The sequence below is a fragment of the Myxocyprinus asiaticus genome, chromosome 4 (assembly GCF_019703515.2).
Source record: "Myxocyprinus asiaticus isolate MX2 ecotype Aquarium Trade chromosome 4, UBuf_Myxa_2, whole genome shotgun sequence".
In the NCBI taxonomy this organism is placed as follows: domain Eukaryota; kingdom Metazoa; phylum Chordata; class Actinopteri; order Cypriniformes; family Catostomidae; genus Myxocyprinus; species Myxocyprinus asiaticus.
This window is the reverse complement of record NC_059347.1, coordinates 30527362-30549506: the sequence shown is the minus strand read 5'-3', so window position 1 is coordinate 30549506 and position 22145 is coordinate 30527362. Positions and strand designations below refer to the sequence as shown.

Below are 22145 nucleotides of genomic sequence, written 5' to 3'. Positions count from 1 at the left end.
GGAATATTCCAATGACACTAAAAACAATGACACTGAAGTTGCATCAACATGGAATTTTCTAGAATAGAGAACACACGAGGGAACAGATCATAACTGCAGCACACAAAGAAAATTACAGTTCTGCAAACAAGCTTGACCTAAAACAAGTAAGTCAACACTTTTAATCTTTTAAATGTGTACACCAAACAAAGGTAAAAGGACAAATAGCCTTTAAAAGGGGGTGATTTAGGTAATGTCTGGCTGCTATGGACCCAGGCCAGTGTTATGATGACGCTGGAATCAAATCACATGGGTTCAACGACTTGCACAATACAACCGTTGGGTTGTTTATATAGGGATTGTATAGGGTTTATATTAGGGTTGCAACGGTATGAGATTTTCACGGTACGATAACTGTCTCAGAAAATATCACGGTTTCACGGTATACTGTATTACACAATTATTATTACCAGTTACAATTAAACCTTAAAGGAGTGAAAACAGAAGGGTTTTTTTTTTTTTTTTTTTTGGTTGAACAAACACTATTATAATAGAAACTTGAAACCATTTTTTTAATGGAAGTATGTGTAAAAACAAAAGTCTCCCTTTTGAAAATAAAATAAAGAGACTAAATAATAAAGCTAACAGAATTATAATAAACCGAATTATTTATGTTGTATAGATTTGTTCATGGTTTTCAAGTACAAGGGCATGCATCAAGTGACATTATTTGTGTTGTTGACGTCAACAACAAAAGCTACAGGAAGTTTTCTCTCCCCCCTTTTAAAAAATTGAAGAGCATATTTACTTATATGAGCCCATTATTATCCCGTTTGTTTCCTAATTTCAAACATAATTCAAACAGAACATGCATATTACACAGGAGGAAAGGCTCCTCATTGCCATGGTTAGGTCAGTGTAGCTAGTCTTAAATAATAGTAATAATAATAACAAATTATATTATTTATGAAAAAATAAGTACTAGCTGAAACACATCTTGAAACTTTAACTACAACTGCCACTGTTGATATAAAATGAGGTCTAATAGATTCTGCCATTAAATTATTTCATATAAAACTATAACATTTTGTCGAAATATAACAGTTACTTTTACTCATGTACAATCGTGAAACAATTCTGTAAAGGTGATGTATAATGAAAAAAAAAAAAAATAGCGCATAGCTCAGTGTTGCTCTTTTCCTCCTCAGTGCTGTTTGGCATGTCAGGGCTGCCTACTGTTTAAGAGGTTTGACTTGACTTGACTTCCTCCGTAATGCTTTAAACTAGAAAAGTCTCACTAGAATTTAAACTGGTCACATCAGTTTTGAGGTCTGTGCTCCGCAATATCGAGGGAAGCCCAGTTGTTGCCCGCGCGCGCCAGAGAGAACAGCAGATCATGATCACGAGCTGGTTCCGTTACGCTCGTGCAAAAGTCCAGGGTAGGGTTGCACCAGCTGTGCGTAAGTTCTCACGTAAGTTAGGATATAAAGTTCACACCAAGGGCTTAGTAACTACAAGTTAGTTTGTAACTAAGTCAGTGCTTAATTTGGTTGCACCACCTGTTGTTAAGGCAAGACTTAACTAGTAGGTCATAAGCTCTCCGTAAAGTGATGAGTAGTCGCATAATGACGTTTACCCGTATTTATCCAATAAGCAGCCTTCAAATTTGTACACAGAAGTATTAAAAAGCTGTGAATTTCAGTTTTATCTCATTACGGTTGATGTTCAAACCTTGTCTGCTCACGTAATTGTCAGCTGTAATAAATTATATCCCCATTAAAATACAATACGTAATAAAAATTACATTTGATAAATAGTATATTTGCCCTGTGTAAATAACAATAAATAGGAACTGTATCTAAAATAAATAAGGGTTGATAAATAAATACTAAAACAACAGGCTGGAAAAATATACATTTATTCATTTAAATATCATATATATTTCGTATATGTTGACACTGCACCATTAGATCGGTTTCATGCTGAAGAGCTGCTTAAAAGTATGTTTTTTCTCTCTCTCATAAATGTAAACGAGTGTAAATGCCAACATCATCATATATGTCGAAAGGACTGATGCCTGTCACGCAAAACATGAGCTCATTGATGTCATTAAATGAGTCTGCTTTTTTATTCCATCAGTTAATCCTGGTCAGAGTCTGCCGTAAATATTAGTACATACAGTTACGTCCTACATAAGTTTAATGGTGCAACGCTCATATTTAGTAGTGCGTAAATTGTGACTTAGTGCCCATTTACGCCACAACTAGGCTAAGTTGTAACTTATGTATAGCTGGTGCAACCGGCCCCTGATGAAAAGCATTTAGCTGATTGCGAGATTATCATTAAATCTGCAGTCCTAAATAGGCTATCACTTGGGCGACCGCCGAAATACACTATATTGCCAAAAGTATTCGCTCACCCATCCAAATAACTGAATTCAGGTGTTCCAATCACTTCCATGGCCACAGGTGTATAAAATGAAGCACCTAGGCATGCAGACTGCTTCTACAAACATTTGTGAAAGAATGGGCTGCTCTCAGGAGCTCAGTGAATTCCAGCGTGGTACTGTGATAGGATGCCACCTGTGCAACAAGTCCAGTCGTGAAATTTCCTCGCTACTAAATATTCCACAGTCAACTGTCAGTGGTATTAACAAAGTGGAAGCGATTGGGAATGACAGCAACTCAGCCACGAAGTGGTAGGCCACGTAAAATGACAGAGTGGGGTCAGCGGATGCTGAGGCGCATAGTGCGCAGAGGTCGCCAACTTTCTGCAGAGTCAATCGCTACAGACCTCCAAAGTTCACGTGGCCTTCAGATTAGCTCAAGAACAGTGCATAGAGAGCTTCATGGAATGGGTTTCCATGGCCGAGCAGCTGCATCTAAGCCATACATCACCAAGTGCAATGCAAAGCGTCGGATGCAGTAGTGTAAAGCACGCCGCCACTGGATTCTAGAGCAGTGGAGACGCGTTCTCTGGAGTGACGAATCACGCTTCTCCATCTGGCAATCTGATGGACGAGTATGGGTTTGGCGGTTGCCAGGAGAACGGTACTTGTCTGACTGCATTGTGCCAACTGTGAAGTTTGGTGGAGGAGGGATTATGGTGTGGGGTTGTTTCTGAGGAGCTGGGCTTGGCCCCTTAGTTCCAGTGAAAGGAACTCTGAATGCTTCAGCATACCAAGAGATTTTGGACAATTCCATGCTCCCAACTTTGTGGGAACAGTTTGGGGATGGCCCCTTCCTGTTCCAACATGACTGCGCACCAGTGCACAAAGCAAGGTCCATAAAGACATGGATGAGCGAGTTTGGTGTGGAAGAACTTGACTGGCCTACACAGAGTCCTGACCTCAACCCGATAGAGCACCTTTGGGATGAATTAGAACGAAGACTGCGAGCCAGGCCTTCTCGTCCAACATCAGTGTCTGACCTCACAAATGCGCTTCTGGAAAAATGGTCAAAAATTCCCATAAACACACTCCTAAACCTTGTGGAAAGCCTTCCCAGAAGAGTTGAAGCTGTTATAGCTGCAAAGGGTGGGCCGACGTCATATTAAACCCTATGGATTAAGAATGGGATGTCACTTAAGTTCATATGCGTCTAAAGGCAGATGAGCGCATACTTTTGGCAATATAGTGTATCTTCAATGGGAGAACCATGCCATTGTTCTTTCCCTGCTGTCCGCGACACAGTCAGTCAGACAGTCCAGGAGGAAAGGAGATGCGCACACGCAGGTGAGATTCTCCGTCCGGTTGCATTTTTATTCTCAATACCGTAGATAAGCAAATGTACATGGTATGAAAACCGTCAATTTTCATACCGTGGTATACCGTGAAACCGGTATACCGCTGCAACCCTAAGGGATAAAACCACATTCATACTTGGTCTCTAATCTTTTTTCCAAAAATAAGTCCTGTATATCCTTATAAAAATACACAAGGCGATTTAAACAGAGTACAAATGAGCAGTCTGAAGGTGATGAGGCCACGCGCGCGCGCGCACACACGCACACGCACACACACACACACACACACACACGCACACACACACACGCACGCACGCGCACACACACCTGCCCAATACATCACCATCACACTGTATCCTAATCAATCACCAGTGTCTCTATATCATTATGACGTTACTGGGATTAGATTCAGCCTTCAGTTGGTGTTCATTTGTAGTGTTATTCACGAAACGTCTATAAAGGCTTTATTTAGTCATGGGGGTGCTGCTTTACAAATGACCAGGTAAAATGACCAATGACCTAAAAAAAGGGGGAAACGAGGAAAACACACACGAAACAGACCAGCCAGAAAATATAAGTATAATATTCCCGGTACATGTGTTTACAAACTGACAGGAACCACAAACAAATCCAGCACAGTCGAGGATGAAGCGATTTCTTCAGTGACAGAATAAACTAACAATGACATTACAGCTGAGCAACCGTCGTTTAGATAAGACATAATATTCACAAATATGAGTTAACTCTTAAACTATAGCAATAAACGATGACATTTATGATTTGCATCCCATTTTTCTGATTTTACGTCTGCAGCTAACAGGCTAACGGAGTCCTCGTCTATCCTAGCCACAGCTAGCCCGGCTACACACAAATACAATTCTGACTGAGCATTTCACGTTCAATATCACTTATATAAACTGAATAATATCTTTACATTTTAAGATAAATGTAATTATGAGGAAAGGGAGCTGCATTTTGGAGGAAGCTAGCGCCAGTGGGCAGTGTGTGTGGATGTGTGTGTTTTGCATGTCTCCAGTGTAATCGCATATCCATGAGAACTCACCAGGGCAGCCTATGTGTTTCGGCTTCAGTGAGAACAGCTCTAAAGAGATCCTCCTGCGCCCTTTCCATCCATATGTCACGGCTTTCTGAAGTGGTTACTGTTACTGTAAGAGCAGCTTGCTAGTGGCCATATTTAATCCCGACATCCCAAACAACACAGGTTTGAGCTCGTCCCAGCTCCAGCGCTACTTTTCAGCGAGACGCTGCCTCTCAGTGCGCGCTATAGTGCGTCAATTACACGGGAAACAGCGACACCTGCTGGCCATACCGATTCAAAGACAGTTTGATACATCCAGCGACACGCTTTGATTTAAAGGATATCTTTTTACTCTGCTCAGAAAGCTAATAATATTCGGGATCTAATCAGGCAGTGTTTAGCATTGGTTTAATCTAATTTACAGACCCGAAAAATAATAAGACATAGATCAATGTTTTATTATGTGGACGTTACAGTTCCAGCGTTATCTTTAAGTGTAACATTTATTGATTTGTAAACTCAGCAAAAAAAAGAAACGTCCCTTTTTCAGGACAATGTATTTTAAAGATAATTTTGTAAAAATCCAAATAACTTTACAGATCTTTATCGTAAAGGGTTTAAACAATGTTTTTCATGCTTGTTCAATGAACCATAAACAATTAAAGAAAATGCACCTGTGTTATGGTCATTAAGACACTAACAGCTTACAGACGGTTGGCAATTAAGGTCACAGTTATAAAAACTTAGGACACTAACGAGACCTTTCTACTGACTCTGAAAAACACCAAAAGAAATATGCCCAGGGTCCCTGCTCATCTGCGTGAACGTGCTTTAGGCATGCTGCATGAGGACTGCAGATGTGGCCAGGGCAATAAATTGCAATGCCCATACTGTGAGACGCATAAGACAGCGCTACAGGGAGACAGGAAGGACAGCTGATTGTCCTCGCAGTGGTAGACCACGTGTAACAACACCTGCACAGGATCAGTACATCCGAATATCACACCTGCAAGACCGGTACAGGATGGCAACAGCAACAACAACTGCCCAAGTTACACCAGGAACGCACAATCCCTCCATGTCTGTGAAACTTGTTCAGTTTATGTCTTAGTTGTTGAATCTTTTTATGTTCATACAATTATTTACACATGTTATTTTTGCTGAAAATAAAAGCAGTTGAAAGTGAGGACTTTTTTTTTTTTTTTTTTTTTGCTGAGTTTATAATGCCTGTATGTTAATCCAATATCAAGAATAAGGGAGCAATACACTTAGGCTGAAGTCATTAAAACTAACTTTAATCACTCCACAGATTTCATATTAGCAAACTATAGTTTTGACCAGTCTTTCAGGACATCTACTTTGTGCATGACACGAGTAATTTTTCCAACAATTGTTTACAGACAGATTGTTTCACTTTAAATTGACTATATCACAATTCCAGTGGGTCAGAAGTTTACATACACTAAGTTAACTGTGCTTTTAAGCAGCTTGGAAAATTCCAGAAAATGATGTTAAGCCTTTAGACAATTAGCTTCTGATAGGAGGTGTACTGAATTGGAAGTGTATTTGTGGATATATTTTAAGGCCTACCTTTGAACTCTGTCCTACTTTGCTTGACATCATGGGAAAATCAAAAGAAATCAGCCTACAAAGGCCAAAAAACCTGACTCTGTTACACCAGTTCTGTCTTTAGGAATGGACCAAATTTCCAGCAACTTATTGTGTGAAGCTTGTGGAAGGCTAATGAAAGCGTTTGACCCAAGTTAAATAATTTAAAGGCAATGCTACCAAATACTAAAATTGTATGTAAACATAAATGACAAATGAAAGCTGAAATAAATCATTCTCTCTACTATTATTCTGACATTTCACACTCATAAAATAGTGATCCTAACTGACCTAAGACAGGGAATGTTTTCTACGATTAAATGTCAGGAATTGTGAAAAACTGAGTTTAAATGTATTTGGCTATGGTGTATGTGAACTTCTGGCTTCAACTGTATGTAGCATTTAGTTACAATGACAAATATAATCCTTTGATTGTTGAATGCTTTTACCCCAGACAGGGCAAGAATATAAAGGCATCTCTGAAAATCGATTCATTGCTATTTTTTCAACACATGAAAGGGAACAAACAAAGAATTTTAGAAGAATATTTCAGCTCTGTTGGTCCTCACAATTTTGGGTACCAAAAATGTTAAGCTCAAAAAGCACAGAAAGGCAGCATAAAAGTAATCCACATGACTCCAGTGGTTTAATCCATGTCTTCAGAAGCTATATGATAGGGGTGTGTGAGAAGCAGATCAATATATCTATATCTATATCTATATCTATATATCTATACACAGTATATATATATTTTACTATCAATCTCCACTTTCACTTTGACATTCTTCTTTTGTTTTTGGTGATTCACATTTTTTGTGCATATTGCCACCTTCTGGGCAGGGAGGAGAATTTATAGTAAAAAAAAAGGGAAAAAAAAGACTTAAATATCGATCTGTTTGTCAACCATACTTATATCGCTTCTGTAGAAATAGATTTGCTTTTTGAGCTTCAAAATTTTGGTACCCATTCACTTGTAAAACTTTTAAGGACCAACAGAGTTGAGATATTCTTCTAAAAATCTTAATTTGTGTTCAACAGAAGAAAGAAAGACATCTGGGATGGCATGAGGGTGAGTAAATGATGAGAGAGTTTTCATTTTTGGGTGAACAATTTCTTTATTGTGTTTGAAAAATAGCAATTAATTGATTTTCTGAGATGCCTTTATATTCTTGCCCTTTTTAGGGTAAAAGCATTCAACAATCATAGGAGTAAAGGGGATGGAGGTCAGCTGGAGCACCCTCATTCCAGAAGTGGTGCTCGGAGGTGGGGATGGTGGCAGCCTTTGAAGAAGGGTCATTTAGAAGACTGGGAAAATTGGACTTGTTTGTGGGGAAATGGGGCAGATATCTGGTGTTTTTGGAGGGCTCTTGGGGAGGGGCAATGGAGAGAGAGGTGTAGCTGTCAATATGTGTGGTTATTATATATTTTTGTGTGTGTGTGTGTGTCTATAATCATGTATGACCACTGGGATGTTGTTGGGGGCCAGGGTGGGGTTGGGGTAATAGTGGGGGTTAATTGTTGATTCTGTGTATATTTGTTTTGTTTTCCTGTGTTTAATATGTGAATCATTAAAAACTGTTAATCGGAAGAAAAAAAGCTGTATTAAAAAGAAAAAATAAATATGCCAGAATGGAAAACAAGTTTGTGAGTACTGCCAAAAAAAACAAAACAAACAAAAAATCAAAGTATATTTATGTTCAATTGAATGCTACATAAGGTTTATGCTCACTTATTCTTGATACTGGATTAACATGCAGGCATTATATAAATCAATAAATGTTACACTTAAAGATAATGCTGGAACTGTAACATAGGTAACAATACAATCTTCTCTCATATTACATTTGCATGAAGGAGACATAATTGTGTAGCTATTTATTCATTTTCTTCCTGTCTTAATTGTAACACAATCTTTTCTTTCTTTACATAGAATTAAACAGTAAAATATGTATTTTTAAAATTATTATTCAACACAACAAGCAAAGAGCTTTCACTATCTTGTACAATGGGATACTAAACACATTTTTCGAAATGAAGCAAGTTCTGCATCAACATTTCAGGAGAATTAGAATTGGAATGTAAACTTACATTACAATAACATTAGTAAAAATACAATACTGAGGGATGTTGACTGTCATATTTTCAAGTGAATGAAGATAAAGTATGAATCAACAACCCTGAAATTTACTGTACTCCTGTTTAATACAGCCATAAACAGCATGTTTTTTTCAGCATGGTCACTTGGCCACAAAGTGCCTGTCTGGTGCCATAAGATCAGTGACCATCTCAGTATGGTTCATTTCTGGGTATTAGATGAAGGGACGAGATCAGAGAATCTAACTGATGATTCCACCGGAACTATGATATCATTGTTTCCATGGAGTAACGCCACTGGAGGAACTCTGTACAAATATAAAAATAGCTTACTCCTAATTTTAAAATTGTTAAGAAATGCTACTGACAGTGTTATTATTACTCACTGTAATTCATGTGTGCACATTTTCTTCATGGCAGTCCCAGTCAAGGAAATTCATTGTTCTGTTCCATAGTAGCTCAGTTTTAAACAAGAGAGCACTGTGCTCCTTTCTGTACTGTAGTGACTTTAACTTGGTAAACTGCATTTGTATTCTAACAAGCAAATGGCAACCACTACAACTTGCAGGTCAATAGAGGCAGTACAAAAGTCAACTAAGCGACTTTATTATAAATAACAATGTGATGTTTTGCTGCTACGCCAATTGTACACTGCATCTTAATCAGATGCACAGGTAGATGTCTAAACCTGCTGGGCATTACTGCCTGCCGCACCTCCGCTAGTGCCTTCAGTCATCCAGCTACGGAGTCATCAGCCGGGAGCCACCTATCGTGGATGTTTTACCCCATTAATCCCGGAATATCTCCTGGTGGTGGGGCAGCGGTCAGGGACATCTCACTGCCACCCCCGGCAGCTGCACACCGATCGTTCCTGCTTTCCCATCGAGACATTCCTTCTTTCTTGTCGAGACAAACCATGCAACCAGGGTTCAACACACCCAATTCACAATTGTTCCGTATTCCTAATTTCTGCACACCCCACCTTTCATCCTTTCTTCTTAACCATAGCCAGAAGCTCCCTTTTTTTTTGACTCTTCTGCCATTTTCTTCAGAGACTTCTTCAACGCTGATCCAAAGATACCAATGTCTTTCAACAGGTGCAGCATTAATGTTCCCATAAACCCTTGACACCAGATCTCTACAGGGTAAATGGCAGCCCTCCAGCCATTTTCCCTGCACTCGGCAGCCAGATCAGCATATTTTGGCTTCTTCATCTCATAGGCTGCTTCCAGTCCATCTTCCCATGGGACAGTAAGTTCAATCATTATAACTTTCCTTGCTGATGCCGACCATTACACTATGTCTGGCCTCAATGTAATGGTGATCTCAGAAGGAAATTTAGATAATGTTTGACTAAACAGGAATAAGCAATAACAATTTCATACCGTTTCAACTGATCTTCATTCAATTTCTTGAGTAATAATCAAAGTTCTCCATGCCATCCATAGCTTTGTGCATAGTGGACACATATTCAACAGCCCACATTTCCTCATGCTTTTAATGATCCATTATACTGTATACTCCACTCAGACCTATTAAAAGAATACAAGATATATAATAGCAATAAACATATAGCATTTACCTACAATTCCTTTAATGGCAGATGTAAGATCTCTCTGTTTGTAAGCCTCAATGAACAGCTCTTCAACACTGTTCACCAGAAACAGTGTGGTAAGAGCACACAGATAAGCCCCTGCAGAATGACCTATTAAAACTATGTCGTCCTGTATATTAAAAAAAATTCAGGATTAAAATGCTTTTTCACCTATATATATTTTCATATACATAGATTTAACCTAAGTGAAATTGTTTTGTCTCAATTATAATGTTTAGAAAATACATTGAAACACATTTATTTACCAAGTATTTTGCAGTACATTAGTAAAAGTAATGCTGAACTGTTATTGTGGAATTTGTGATGCCACTTTAACAGTTTTTACACTTTGTAACAGATGAAGTTGATAGTGGACTGAAGTTTAAAATGTACTTGGTCAAGATTGAATGCATGGCCTGTTTCTCTCACCCACAGCAAACTGTCACTAATGTTTTGAACCATATTTGAAACATTTACCTAAAAACACAACACAGGTTTTTCTTATATACAGTATATTAAAAATGCCATATGTAGACAATAAAAGTAAATAGAAATATAAATTAAGTGGCTCACCTTTGGATATATGGAATAATCTGGACAAATTACAGAGGCATTAAACTCTTTTGCCATTTGTAGGGCTAACAGACAGTAAATGGATCTTTCTCCTGACCCCAAACACCTCCATACACAAAAACAACTACCGGCACAGGAGCTGCATTTGAATTATGCGTGCTTGGCGAGTAGTACAAATCTAGCTTATTACCTCTGCGACCAAAGGTGGTGTCCTAAAAAAGGACAGATACTGTATGTTGTAATCCAGCACAACAGAAAGGAATGCCTGAATGATCAAAATATTCTATTACAGATATGTCTATGTTTCATCACCAATGTTCTAAATTTATAATAAGTATTTTTATCTTATTTGTAGCTTTGTATGATAAAATGGTTTCTGTGTAAGTGCAAAGCACTCTGTATTCTTTGTGGCAAAGTAAACCACATGTTGTGTCAATATGTAACATAAATACAAAAACAGAACTAACTTTCACATAATGCTTGTTATTTTTGTCGTTACTGTATCACAGTTTCCACTGAAAATACAATTTGCCATACTGCATATACTTCAGCATCTCAAGCACAGCTCTTGTCAAGCAGTATATGCACCTGCATGGAAGTCGAGACATCCAAATCATTAAAAAACCCACAAACAAAATTATATTAAAAGTAACATAGGTCAAACTGTTATTGCTACGGCACCTTGGTTTGAGAGCCTCTATATATTTTTTGTACCCTGGTTTATTGGGCTAGCCATAGAGCCAGAGAGATACTTTAAGTGAGGCCCACAAATAATGCCCCTGCTGCCACTGGAAAAGAGAGATAACACTTCAACCCGATCCTGAAAACAAACAGAAAGCTATTTCAGTACACAGTATATCTGCCATTGCGTATGTTGTTTAGGCTGTAATATTACAGTATAATGTCCGTTAATTATATTTATTATTTAGGTGCACTGTTTATGATAGTCTACTGACATATTTTTTATGCCGGCTGGTTGTCAGACTTGATACCTAAAGCAATTAGAAAAAGTAAAAATAAAAAATAACAAGATATAAAAACATTTACCTAATGTATATGTGCAGATACTAATGGACAAATCTATTTACATAATATTAGGTTATTATTATTACTACTATTATTATTACAACTATTATTTTTATGATGTATTTATTTAGATATCACACCGCCTACTGGAAATAGGATTGATTCAGTACTTGAAACAGTGTGCAGGATCTCACACTATCGGCCAATATATTTTTTTTTAAAAAAATTTTTTATTGGTAGCCTATATTGAATGTTCTTAGTCTTATCTTTCTGTGATGGGGAGGGCCAGACAGAAGCTACAAGAGTCCACATTTAATTAAATTAAATTCCAGATGCATTCCAAGAGGGTTGCAGATTTGATTCGTAGCGTGGAACTATTAACTTTAAAGGACTTTAACTTTGAAATACACTGGGGACTCTTATTTTGAAATGTTTGCGGTTCACTGCTTCCAGCTGCTCATTTAAACAAATGAGGGATATAAAATATAAAAATTAAGTATAGTCATATTTCATCATCATCAACAGTTGATCAACAGAAATGTCCGATATGGCTTAATGATTGTGAACTGCAACAGCTGAAAATACTCACAAGCCGCCGTGTGCTTGCAGAAAATACAACAGTGCTATGCTTTCACTCCGAGGAACACAGCGCATGCATTTATTTAATTAAATCATATTCTTTTGAAGTCTGATAATCACATTAGTCTGTCCGCCCCCAAATTTAAGACATCTTTAAATCAAAATTAAGACTTTTGTTGTATCATTTAAGATTTTTAAGACCTTAAATTTGGGAAAACTGAATTTCAGTCTTTTTAAGGACCCGCGGGAACCCTGCTCAATGACGTTTAAAATATCAAAACTGCATTAAAGTAAAGATTTGTAAAGACCTGGCGATATCAAAGTTTAAAATTACAAAGTGCGTAATTTAACGTTTTTAACTCGTGAAGGTACGTTTGCGGTCTATATCAGGTAATTTTCCATAAGGAAGTAAAAAAACTAAAAGTTGGCAAGCAAGGCTGTACAAAAGTATCAGCAAAAGTGCAGGCAGGGAAAAACATTTACAAAGTTGACATTGCGTCTATTAAGGAATTATTGTTTCCCCGATTATCTACGTATAAAAAGGGCAGATAATAATATATTTACATATATCAGAACATCAGTGGTGGAAAGAGTGCATTATGTAAAGGTACATCACCTGAAAGATAACATATCAGTGTCCTGTATCCCAAGATCGGGTGCATACGCTGCATGATTGATGGACTTCCTGCATGCACAGATGACAGTTTACGGTCTTCTCCGATTGGCTCGTTGGTTCACTTGGGCAGGACAGATATGCACGTTCAACCGGACTTTAACGCAACTGCAGCTAAACTAATAATAATAATAATAATAATTAATAAATAAATAAATAAACCTGAAGTCCGCGTTTATTACCGTACTATGGACATATAGGAACTAACTGTTCATTAATATATATTTTAAACATGTATTATTTTTATAGGTTGCTCGCCCATATCTCAACATACCATCTCTCTCTCATTGGTGTAAGCGTTTGCCATTTAAAAGGATTTACCTGATGTCCAATCAAAACACATGTCCATCTATTTTAGGATTTTGCGTATGCCCTGAAATAAGTGATACGTATGGCCGTCTTTTGACCGGGACATTTTTCAATCTACTAACGCGATGCCGCAGCACCGTTGAGTGAATTGTGTATTTATTTATTTATTTATTTTAAAGTGTACAGAGATTCTCTCTAAACGCGCACGGAGCTGCGGGAATGCAACTGATGGTACTGGCATGACAGACAGCCCGACTAAGCTGATCCATCAATCAGAACGATCATTTCAGACGCGATTGGATATTTGCTAACCAATAATATTTTCCGTTTCAGTAAAGGGTGGGACATTACCAGCGTCTGATGCACAAGCAAGCATCTCTGGAGTAACCATAATTTGCACTGTAAATGTATTTCCCTTCTAAACGTATATATATATATATATATATATATATATATATATATATATATATATATATGTATGTGTGTGTGTGTGTATATATTTCAATGTAACATGCAATTAAACTTAAAAATTTATATATATAACTATGGGTTTGGAACAAAATAAGCAAATGATGACAGAATTTTAATTTTTTGGTGAACTTTCCCTTTAAGGGCAGAATTAAATTGCTGTCCACAAAAATCTTAGTGGTTGCAACTCTCTGTTATCATCAAGGAAGATAATTAAATGGATATGAATAAAAGTGCTTGTAAGCATTCTCTTTACTATTCAGGTAACCTCATAAGAACTGCAGTTATAGTGGGCATGTAGTAGTGTAATTTATACTGAACATAAATTAAATGAAGAAATTTAAATTAAGTTATTTGATTAATGTAGCAAATTTATAAAAAAAAAAAAAAAATCTTGTGTTATCTATAGAATTATGGACAGTTGTTTTTTATTTATTATTTTCATCCACAGGTAAGGTTGGATCTTGGCTCTGGAGAGCAGGTCCTTCTCTCAGAAAGTGGAACCCAGCTGAATGATCTGGCCTGGCACACTGCAGAGCTTCTCCACGAGTTCTACAATGTAAAACTGACCGTAGACCACCATTCCCAAAGCAGCCTTTGAATGCCAGGCCCAGAACAGGAGCTGCACATCAATGATGGTCTATATGTGGGTGACACAGCTGGTTTGGATAAGGATTATCTAGCCAGTGATCTCCACGGCTTCCGTGGTTGCCTTGATGAAGCACAACCTCCTCTCATCACTAAGGCCCTACTCTGGGTTTAAGAATGTCTATGAGGTTTCCCTTGGATGCAGCCCTCAGTTTTTTGCAAATGAGGATGACCTGATCAGTTTTTTCAGCTCAAAAGCTTACATATCCCTTCCACCTTGGATAGCACAGCATGAGTGGGCTCTTGAATGCTCTGTCCACACCTCAGCCGAGGAGGGGATCATTATGTACAACTCAGCATGGCAGGGAGATTTTGTCACAATGGAGATCCAGAAAGGTCTGCTTGTTGCTGTGTTAGGTAAAGATGGACTTAAAACAGAGCTACATTCTCTCACCTTCATCAGTGACAATAAATGGCAAGACATTAAGCTCTACTTTACCCTGAAAAGCCTCCAGCTCACAGTAGACGGCGAGACTGTGAAGTCCAACATTAGCTCCAGATCAAAAATGTTTCATCTGAAAGGTTTCCTTTTTCTTGGTGGAATTGATGATAGCACACACTCTGAAGTAAGAAAGGTGGGCCTTTCCTCGGTAGCAGGGAAACGTGTTAAAGGTGGTTCCTTTAAAGGATGCTTCAAGAACATTAAAGTAAATTATGTTAAAATGGGTCTCCCAAATGCTGTGGTAACTAAAGACATCTCTGGCTGCTGTGAACCTAAAAAGGAGCTAGAGGTCAGTGCTACAGTAAGCCCAGCAAACATTACCATGACCATTGTTGGCTCTGTCACTCAGCTGCCCCCCACTGATGTGTCCACTCTAGCTAAGGGTCTTGTGAAAAAGTATTGACATAATTTTCTTCAGCTTAGGTACCTTGTTGTCCCTGAAGGTGGTCGGGCATCCTTGGATTCAAAGCATATAAAAGTAAACCTTGATTTCAACAAGCTTGGTATCCGCCAATCTCAGATTTTCTTTAGGATTGAAGAGCAGCCTGTGCATGGTCAGCTTAGGCTTGATGTGGACCAGGAGCAGGCGGAGCATACTTTCAGCATACTGGATTTGTGGCACGGCAGAGTGCTGTACATCCATGGTGGATCTGAAGATCCACAGGACTTCTTCATGTTGTCTGTGTTCTCCAGTAGCAGAAAGGAGGTCCCAAACTATCTAAAGCGACACAAGTTGTATCGGTTTAATGTGACTGTTACACCAACCAACGATGCCCCTGAACTAAGTCTGCCTGAGGGGAATTTATTGATTCTTCTCGAGAACTCCAGGAAGATGCTGACCACTGATGTGCTGAAGGCCATAGACATTGACAGCAATTATACAGACCTTATCTACTCTGTGTTAGGGAATCTTAATGCTGATGCTGGGCGTTTGGAAAATGAAGACAATCCGGGTGCTGCGGTAATCTCTTTCTCCCACTCAGCTCTCGTAGAGGGTAGGATCAATTATGTCCACACAGGAGTGAGGAACTCCAGGATTGTTCTGAGAGTCAGTGATGGAGAGAAGGTGAGTAACACAGTGGTGCTTAGAATCATGGCTTTGGGACTGGAGTATAAAATTTCCAATAACACTGGTCTGGAAGTCACTCAAGGAGAGATGTTTCTGTTAAGCACCAACCAACTGGCAGTCTGGACGAATGCAGTGAAGCAGGTAGTTGACATTCGTTATGATGTAATTGGGCTGTCACTTCTCAAAGGTGAGAGAAAACTCATCACAAAAGACGAATTGTTTGCCGAAACTCTTAGCACTAAATAAATGTACTACACCATCACAAAGGCTCCAGAAAATGGCAAGCTAACACGAATCAACTTGTCTAACTCTACCAAAGAGTTTGACAATATTCTGTCATTTACCAATCAGGATATTCTGGAGGAGCGCATTATGTATGTTCACGACGACAGTGAAACAGCTCTCGATAATTTTACCTTCAGAGCCTCTGCAAGTCCCATAACAAAGATTTCTATGACAGAGAATGACACTGGCTCCAAGGAAGGCATATTAAACATTTCTATACAATTGGTGAATGATGAAAAACCCATGCGTATTGTAGATAAAGTGTTCCATGTTGCCAAAAATGGACAAAGATTATTGACCCTCGATGACCTGTGTTACCATGACGCAGACTCAGACATCAGTGATGGGCAGCTTGTCTACACCAGGCATGGCATCCCAATAGGGGATTTGGTTTTTGCAAATGACATTTCACATAAACTGTATCAGTTTCGTCAAGAGGACTTGGAACATATACGAGTGTTGTTTGTTCACCATGGGATGGACTTTGGCCGATTTGTCCTCTTTGTGTCCGACAGCAAGCACTATGTCTCCTCTCTGTTGGATATTAGCGCACAGGATGCTTATTTAAAACTTGGCAACAACACAGGCTTATTGGTTCAGAAAGGACAAGCCAAAACACTTAGTCATGCTAACTTAAGAGTGGATACAAATCTTGACATCAGCAATGACAATTAAATCATACTCAGGATTCAAGAGGCTCCAAAACATGGACGGCTATATTTAAAAGACAGCCAAACTGAGTCATTCACCCAGCATGACCTGAGGAATGGCTACTTGGCGTATCACCATGACAACAGTAAGAACCTGGCTGACTTTTTTACACTGCTAGTAGAAGCAAAGGACCTTCAGCATGATGATAAATCCATGTTAAGGTGTACCTGGAAAGTTATCAAAGGCCACCTGTCATCATTCGTAACAAAACATTACTGGTGGAGGAGGGGAAACCAGTAAAGATTGAGAGCAGTAGATTAAAGGTAATTGTCAATTTCAATTACAGCTGTTATTTGACATTTTTTTTTTGTGCCATTATTGTACAAAATAGATGTCTAAAGGCCAAAGTATACTTTCGTTTTCTGTGTGCCGGTATGCCTCGCACAGTGCACAAGACGCAAATTTCGTCATCAGCACAGTATCTGTGGACTGTCAATATGGAGATTAGTTTTTTCAGACATGTGGACAGTCCTGCACATGTGCCTGCCATTGACTGTACTAAAAATATCACAAAGCAGTCATAGTGCATATACTTTAAAAGAAATCTGTATGGGCTTACGGTCAAAAGAGTAGTTTGAAAGGCTGAGCGCTTGACCATGTACGAGAATAAACAGCACGCAGAAAAACTAAGTATACCCTAGCCTTTATAGTGGAGAATTTGGTCATAATGATTTATATTGCTGCATAAAGGGAATTCTGTTATAGGTTTTACTGTTTGTGAGCTGTTATATTGCTGGAAATACAGTATATAGACATATATATTTATATATAAATATTTATATATAAATATTGTACTGTCTGTTTCTCTTCAGGTCACTCATGAGGCTAGTTCACCCTCGGAAATAACCTTCACCGTCACAGTTGCTCCATCTAATGGATATCTGCATCGTTCTTTTGAAGACCAGTACCAAGGAACACAAGAGGACCCATTGGTTACCTTTTCCCAACAGGATGTTAATGCTGGCAACATTCATTATGTCCAGGTGGAGCCTGGCCAAATGAGTGATTCACTCACTCTGGAGGCCAGCAACGGGGTCGCTGAGGTCAGTGACATCATCATGTCTGTGGATATCATCCCACGCCTCATACCCATTGAGGTGTCTAATATCACTCTGAAGGAAGGAGCATCTAAAACACTCACAGAGGAGATCATCAGAATAAGCAACCCACATTTCTCTGGCCTCAATTTTGTTTACTATATCTCAGAGTGTCCCATGCATGGCCGCATTGAGAATTCACGTTTTAGAGGGATACCTACAACCTACTTTACAAGGAAACAGGTAACATTTTCCCCAAACTGAACATCCTGTATCGAAAAATGGGCTATGAAAAGAGACAAACAATCACTCAAAACTCATAAACAATATTATAAGTACACATGTTCTCATTTGTAATCATTCTTATAGTAATTTATAGTTAATTGCATTCACAATAAACATTTATTTCTTAGTTGTGAAAATGGTGATTAGTAATTAATTTAAAAGGTCAAAAAACTTGATTAGCATATTAAGTACCAATTTAACATCCTTTAAACACTTTCATTAAACATCAAAAAAGATTTTTGCAATTTGTCAGTCCCTGAATTCCATTGGTAATGCTTTGTAAGTCAAAACTGGTAGGTACTGTTATGAAAAAGTAACTGTAATCTGATTAAGCACATTTGAAAATTGAATGTATTCTAATTATGAGTACATTGATTTTTTAAACATGATTATATAATCCAGATTACATGTAGTCCATTACTACCCAACAACACTACCAGCATACTGTATATTGTGTTTTGGATGCTGGTGTCCTCGCCTAATTAGGTGTCCAGCAAGACTTTCTTGGTCAGCCATCTTCAGCAGAGAGATCGTGCTGGTCAGTCAGCTTTATCAGCTTTATAAGTTTATCTGTGAACAGCAGATCCATCAGCTGTACCAGCACCAGACTAGCACTAAACAGTATAAACCAGGCTGGACCAATATGGTAATTCATACTGGTCTTAGCTGTTTTTTTCAGCAGGGAAGATAAAGTTAGTTAGTTAGTGAGTGAGTGAGTGAGTGAGCGAGCGAGCGAGTGAGTTAGTCAGTTTTTCTTAACAACAAGCCTTTAAAGATTTACTTATGTAATGTCTTCTTATTTCTTACATGGCACTGATTTAGGTGGAGCAGAAGTTTATTTATTATGTCCATGACAACACAGAGACCTTAGAAGACCACTTCACAGTCACAGCAAATGACACAGACCTGCGAAAACACAGTGCACCATGGACTGTGTATGTTCAAGTCACAGCTGTAAATGATGAGCCTCCAGTCATTACAGCCTACAGCGTCCTCAGGGTGAGATTACTATATATAAACCTCGCTCTTTTTATATTCCCATACTGAGGTCAGCAAAGGTTCCAATCCTAAGAACATGTTATGGAGTAAGTTAACTGTGGAGCACTAAATGTACACAATTTGTGTAATTATTCAATACTTTAGTGTTTGTCTTTGTAAAGTGGCCCACAAATTGATTTTTTTTTTTCATTGGTCTCCATGTTGTTGATCTTTGGTCATAGAGGAATGGAGACAAGTACACAGTTGTTTCTGAGACCCATAAGGCCATGCCACTACTTCTATACATGTAAATAATTGGCTTTAACTTAAAGACTCTTGTCACAGACAGTACGCAGGACTCCAGAATGGCTGCCACAAATGCTTCACATTCCTCAAGAAATTTCAGTGTCATGGTTTTGAACTTAAGAGATTTGTCTGCTGAAAGACCCTTAGAAATAGTTTAAAGCTAAAGCTAAAACAGTGTGCTTATAGTAGGTTAATCTAGCCTAGTCTGACTCGAAAAAAGAACTGAAATCATTAAATGCTATAAGAAATGCTTTAAAATGCAATTGCATTTAAATATTTATAATGCCCACAAGGTGGCTCACTACTGCTACTTTTGAAATGCAGGTACAGTGTGCTCAGTTTTATTAGGAATGATGACAATCAGATATATTTTATTTAATTACTTACTGTAATGCTCAAAAGGGGTTTAGAATATTACACCCCTCATGACTAATGAAGGTCCCTGGTTAAATTATATTGTATGAAAAAAAGAATGAAATTGAATTTGCAAAATCAAAATCTACTAAAAGTTGTTTTTGTACTTTTTTCAATTAATCATACAAACCCATTTTAATTGACCAGATTACATCCAAACATGCATTCAAGAACGAATGTTTCTTTTTAACTGTATTTAAATATTTAAAAAGGCTTATCTCATTCCTCTTTGTAAACGAAAGTCATATATAGTCATATATGGAGATAAAAATATGATTAGTTGAATGAGGGTTGTTTTCCCTAAACTGTGAATGGTTGGTGTAAGATTCAATCAGTACATGACTTCACATGAATAAAGTGGCATAAACCTCTAAGATTAGAAGAGTGTCCCAGTTGAAGCATGTTATTCAGGGGTTTCAAACTTTGTATTTAACATATTAAACTTTACATTTTCCTCTTGATCTAACAATATGCCAGTTACATTTCAGGGTATTTGTATCAACCACCAACCTTTCCGACACTAAAATGTGCTTCATTATTTGTATGATCAATTCAGGTGTGGGTTGAGTCAGTCACAGAGATCACCCCCGAGGATCTGAATGCAGAAGATGAGGACACACCCCCTGAGCAACTGGAGTACATCATTACCCAACCCAGCAATGGGCATCTGGCTGTGAAGAGTGCGCCCAACAGGCCAGTTATGAACTTTACTCAAGCTCACATTGACCAGCGGAAGCTGCTTTTCATGCATAGTGGTGAGAGATATCATACGCAGCCTTCTTAAGATATATAAAAACAACCTTATGTCCTATGTTTTGACATGGTCTGTGTTATAGTATGACACCTCTAACCACTAGAAACAGTGTTTAGCAGTGCGCATCAAATCATTATACAGAATTGTCCTTTTTTTGAGAAAAGAGGGAAAAGTGTAACAGTGGCACAGAATAACTAGTTTATGCATTTTAGACATAAATATAGATATACTTACATATACTTTATTCCACATGCTCCGTACAGAATAAAATTTAAGTATTTATTAATGAAAGCAGTGAAAATGGAATTTCAACCTCTTCTAATGGTCAGAGTTTGTAAACTGTATTTATACAAAAAGGTACTTGAAAAGGCCATGAGTGCTTTGTCTTACTATTATAGATAAACTTTTCTTTAAAGCAAGCTGATGGCACTCTAGAAGGCCCAAAACTGACTTTTTGGTTTATTGGAGGTCTAATTTTAATAGTCATAATCATGGATAGCTCTGCGCACTTTGCTAGTTTTTAATTATTTTTATGTCATAAACCAGTGAGATTCGATACACCCTGCTACATATCTGTTCTTTGAAGTCAACATGGCAAAGAATTCAAAATCCTTGGGCTCTGGAGACATTAAAAGACACTTACATGCTCAAGCTGGTGCCTCTGTTGGGCCCGCAGACCAGGGACTTGGTTTGGAAAGTGCGGCGGTAGAAATTCAACGGCAACTGGCGAGCATGTCTGTGATGCTGATGAAAGTTGTTGCTGACTTAGAGGATCTTGCAGTAATACATCGATCGATTACTGTGATGGAAAATAAATTCTCTGAGTTGGTTACAAGAATCAGGGACATCGAGAGACGGATCGATTGTCTGGAGTCATCAGAGAGGGAATTAGCTGCTAATCCGCTAGCGACCAAAGTAGATTTGCAGCATGTTTGGGAAAAGTTGGAAGACCTTGAGAATCGTAATCGGCGAAACAGTGTCCGAATTGTTGGAATTCCTGAGCATGAAGAAGGCAGAGATATGGTGAAATTCCTAGACGAGCTCTTCCTGAGTCTGCTCGACATAACAGGCCATAAGCTGGAAATTGAGCGAGCTCACAGAGTCCCGGCTCGGAGATCGGCTGAGGGAGACAGGCCCCGATGAATTCTGGCCAAATTTCTGAGATCATCCAATAAAGATCTCATGTTGCGCAAGGCGAGGATCAAAGGAAAGCTTTCTTGGAAGAATCACAGCATTTTCTTGTTCCCAGATATTGTGAATTCGACAAGAGAGACACGTGATCGAAGGAATGCAAGAAACTCTTACATTAAGGGAAGATGGCTTTTGCTCTGATGGTTCCGGCCAAATTGAGAATAGATACTAAGGATGGCTGCAAAATATTTACATACCCACAGCAAGCATTGTCTTTCATAGAAACAATGGGTGAGTAAACCATTTGATGTTTCTCATGTGGCCCCCAAGTGAGCTTGACTCGCTGTACATACACTCGACTGTCTGAGGAAGCTGGGTGCCATTTTGTTTCTTTTTGTG

At 38.4% G+C, this 22145-nt stretch overlaps 1 protein-coding gene and 2 pseudogenes across 1 annotated transcript in view; 1 reads left to right on the top strand and 2 right to left on the bottom strand.

Annotated features, from left to right (window-relative positions):
* Nucleotides 1-6808, bottom strand: part of LOC127438155 (WD repeat and FYVE domain-containing protein 3-like) — a 124892-nt gene extending 118084 nt beyond the window's left edge. The window contains exon 1 of the mRNA XM_051693505.1: nucleotides 4787-6808. Coding sequence (XP_051549465.1) covers nucleotides 4787-4854 — 68 coding nt within the window. The 5' untranslated portion in view covers nucleotides 4855-6808. The remainder of the gene's footprint in view (nucleotides 1-4786) is intronic.
* LOC127438168 (chondroitin sulfate proteoglycan 4-like) overlaps nucleotides 26-22145 on the top strand; it is a 34766-nt pseudogene continuing 12646 nt past the window's right edge.
* Nucleotides 9709-14617, bottom strand: LOC127439738 (uncharacterized; annotated as a pseudogene).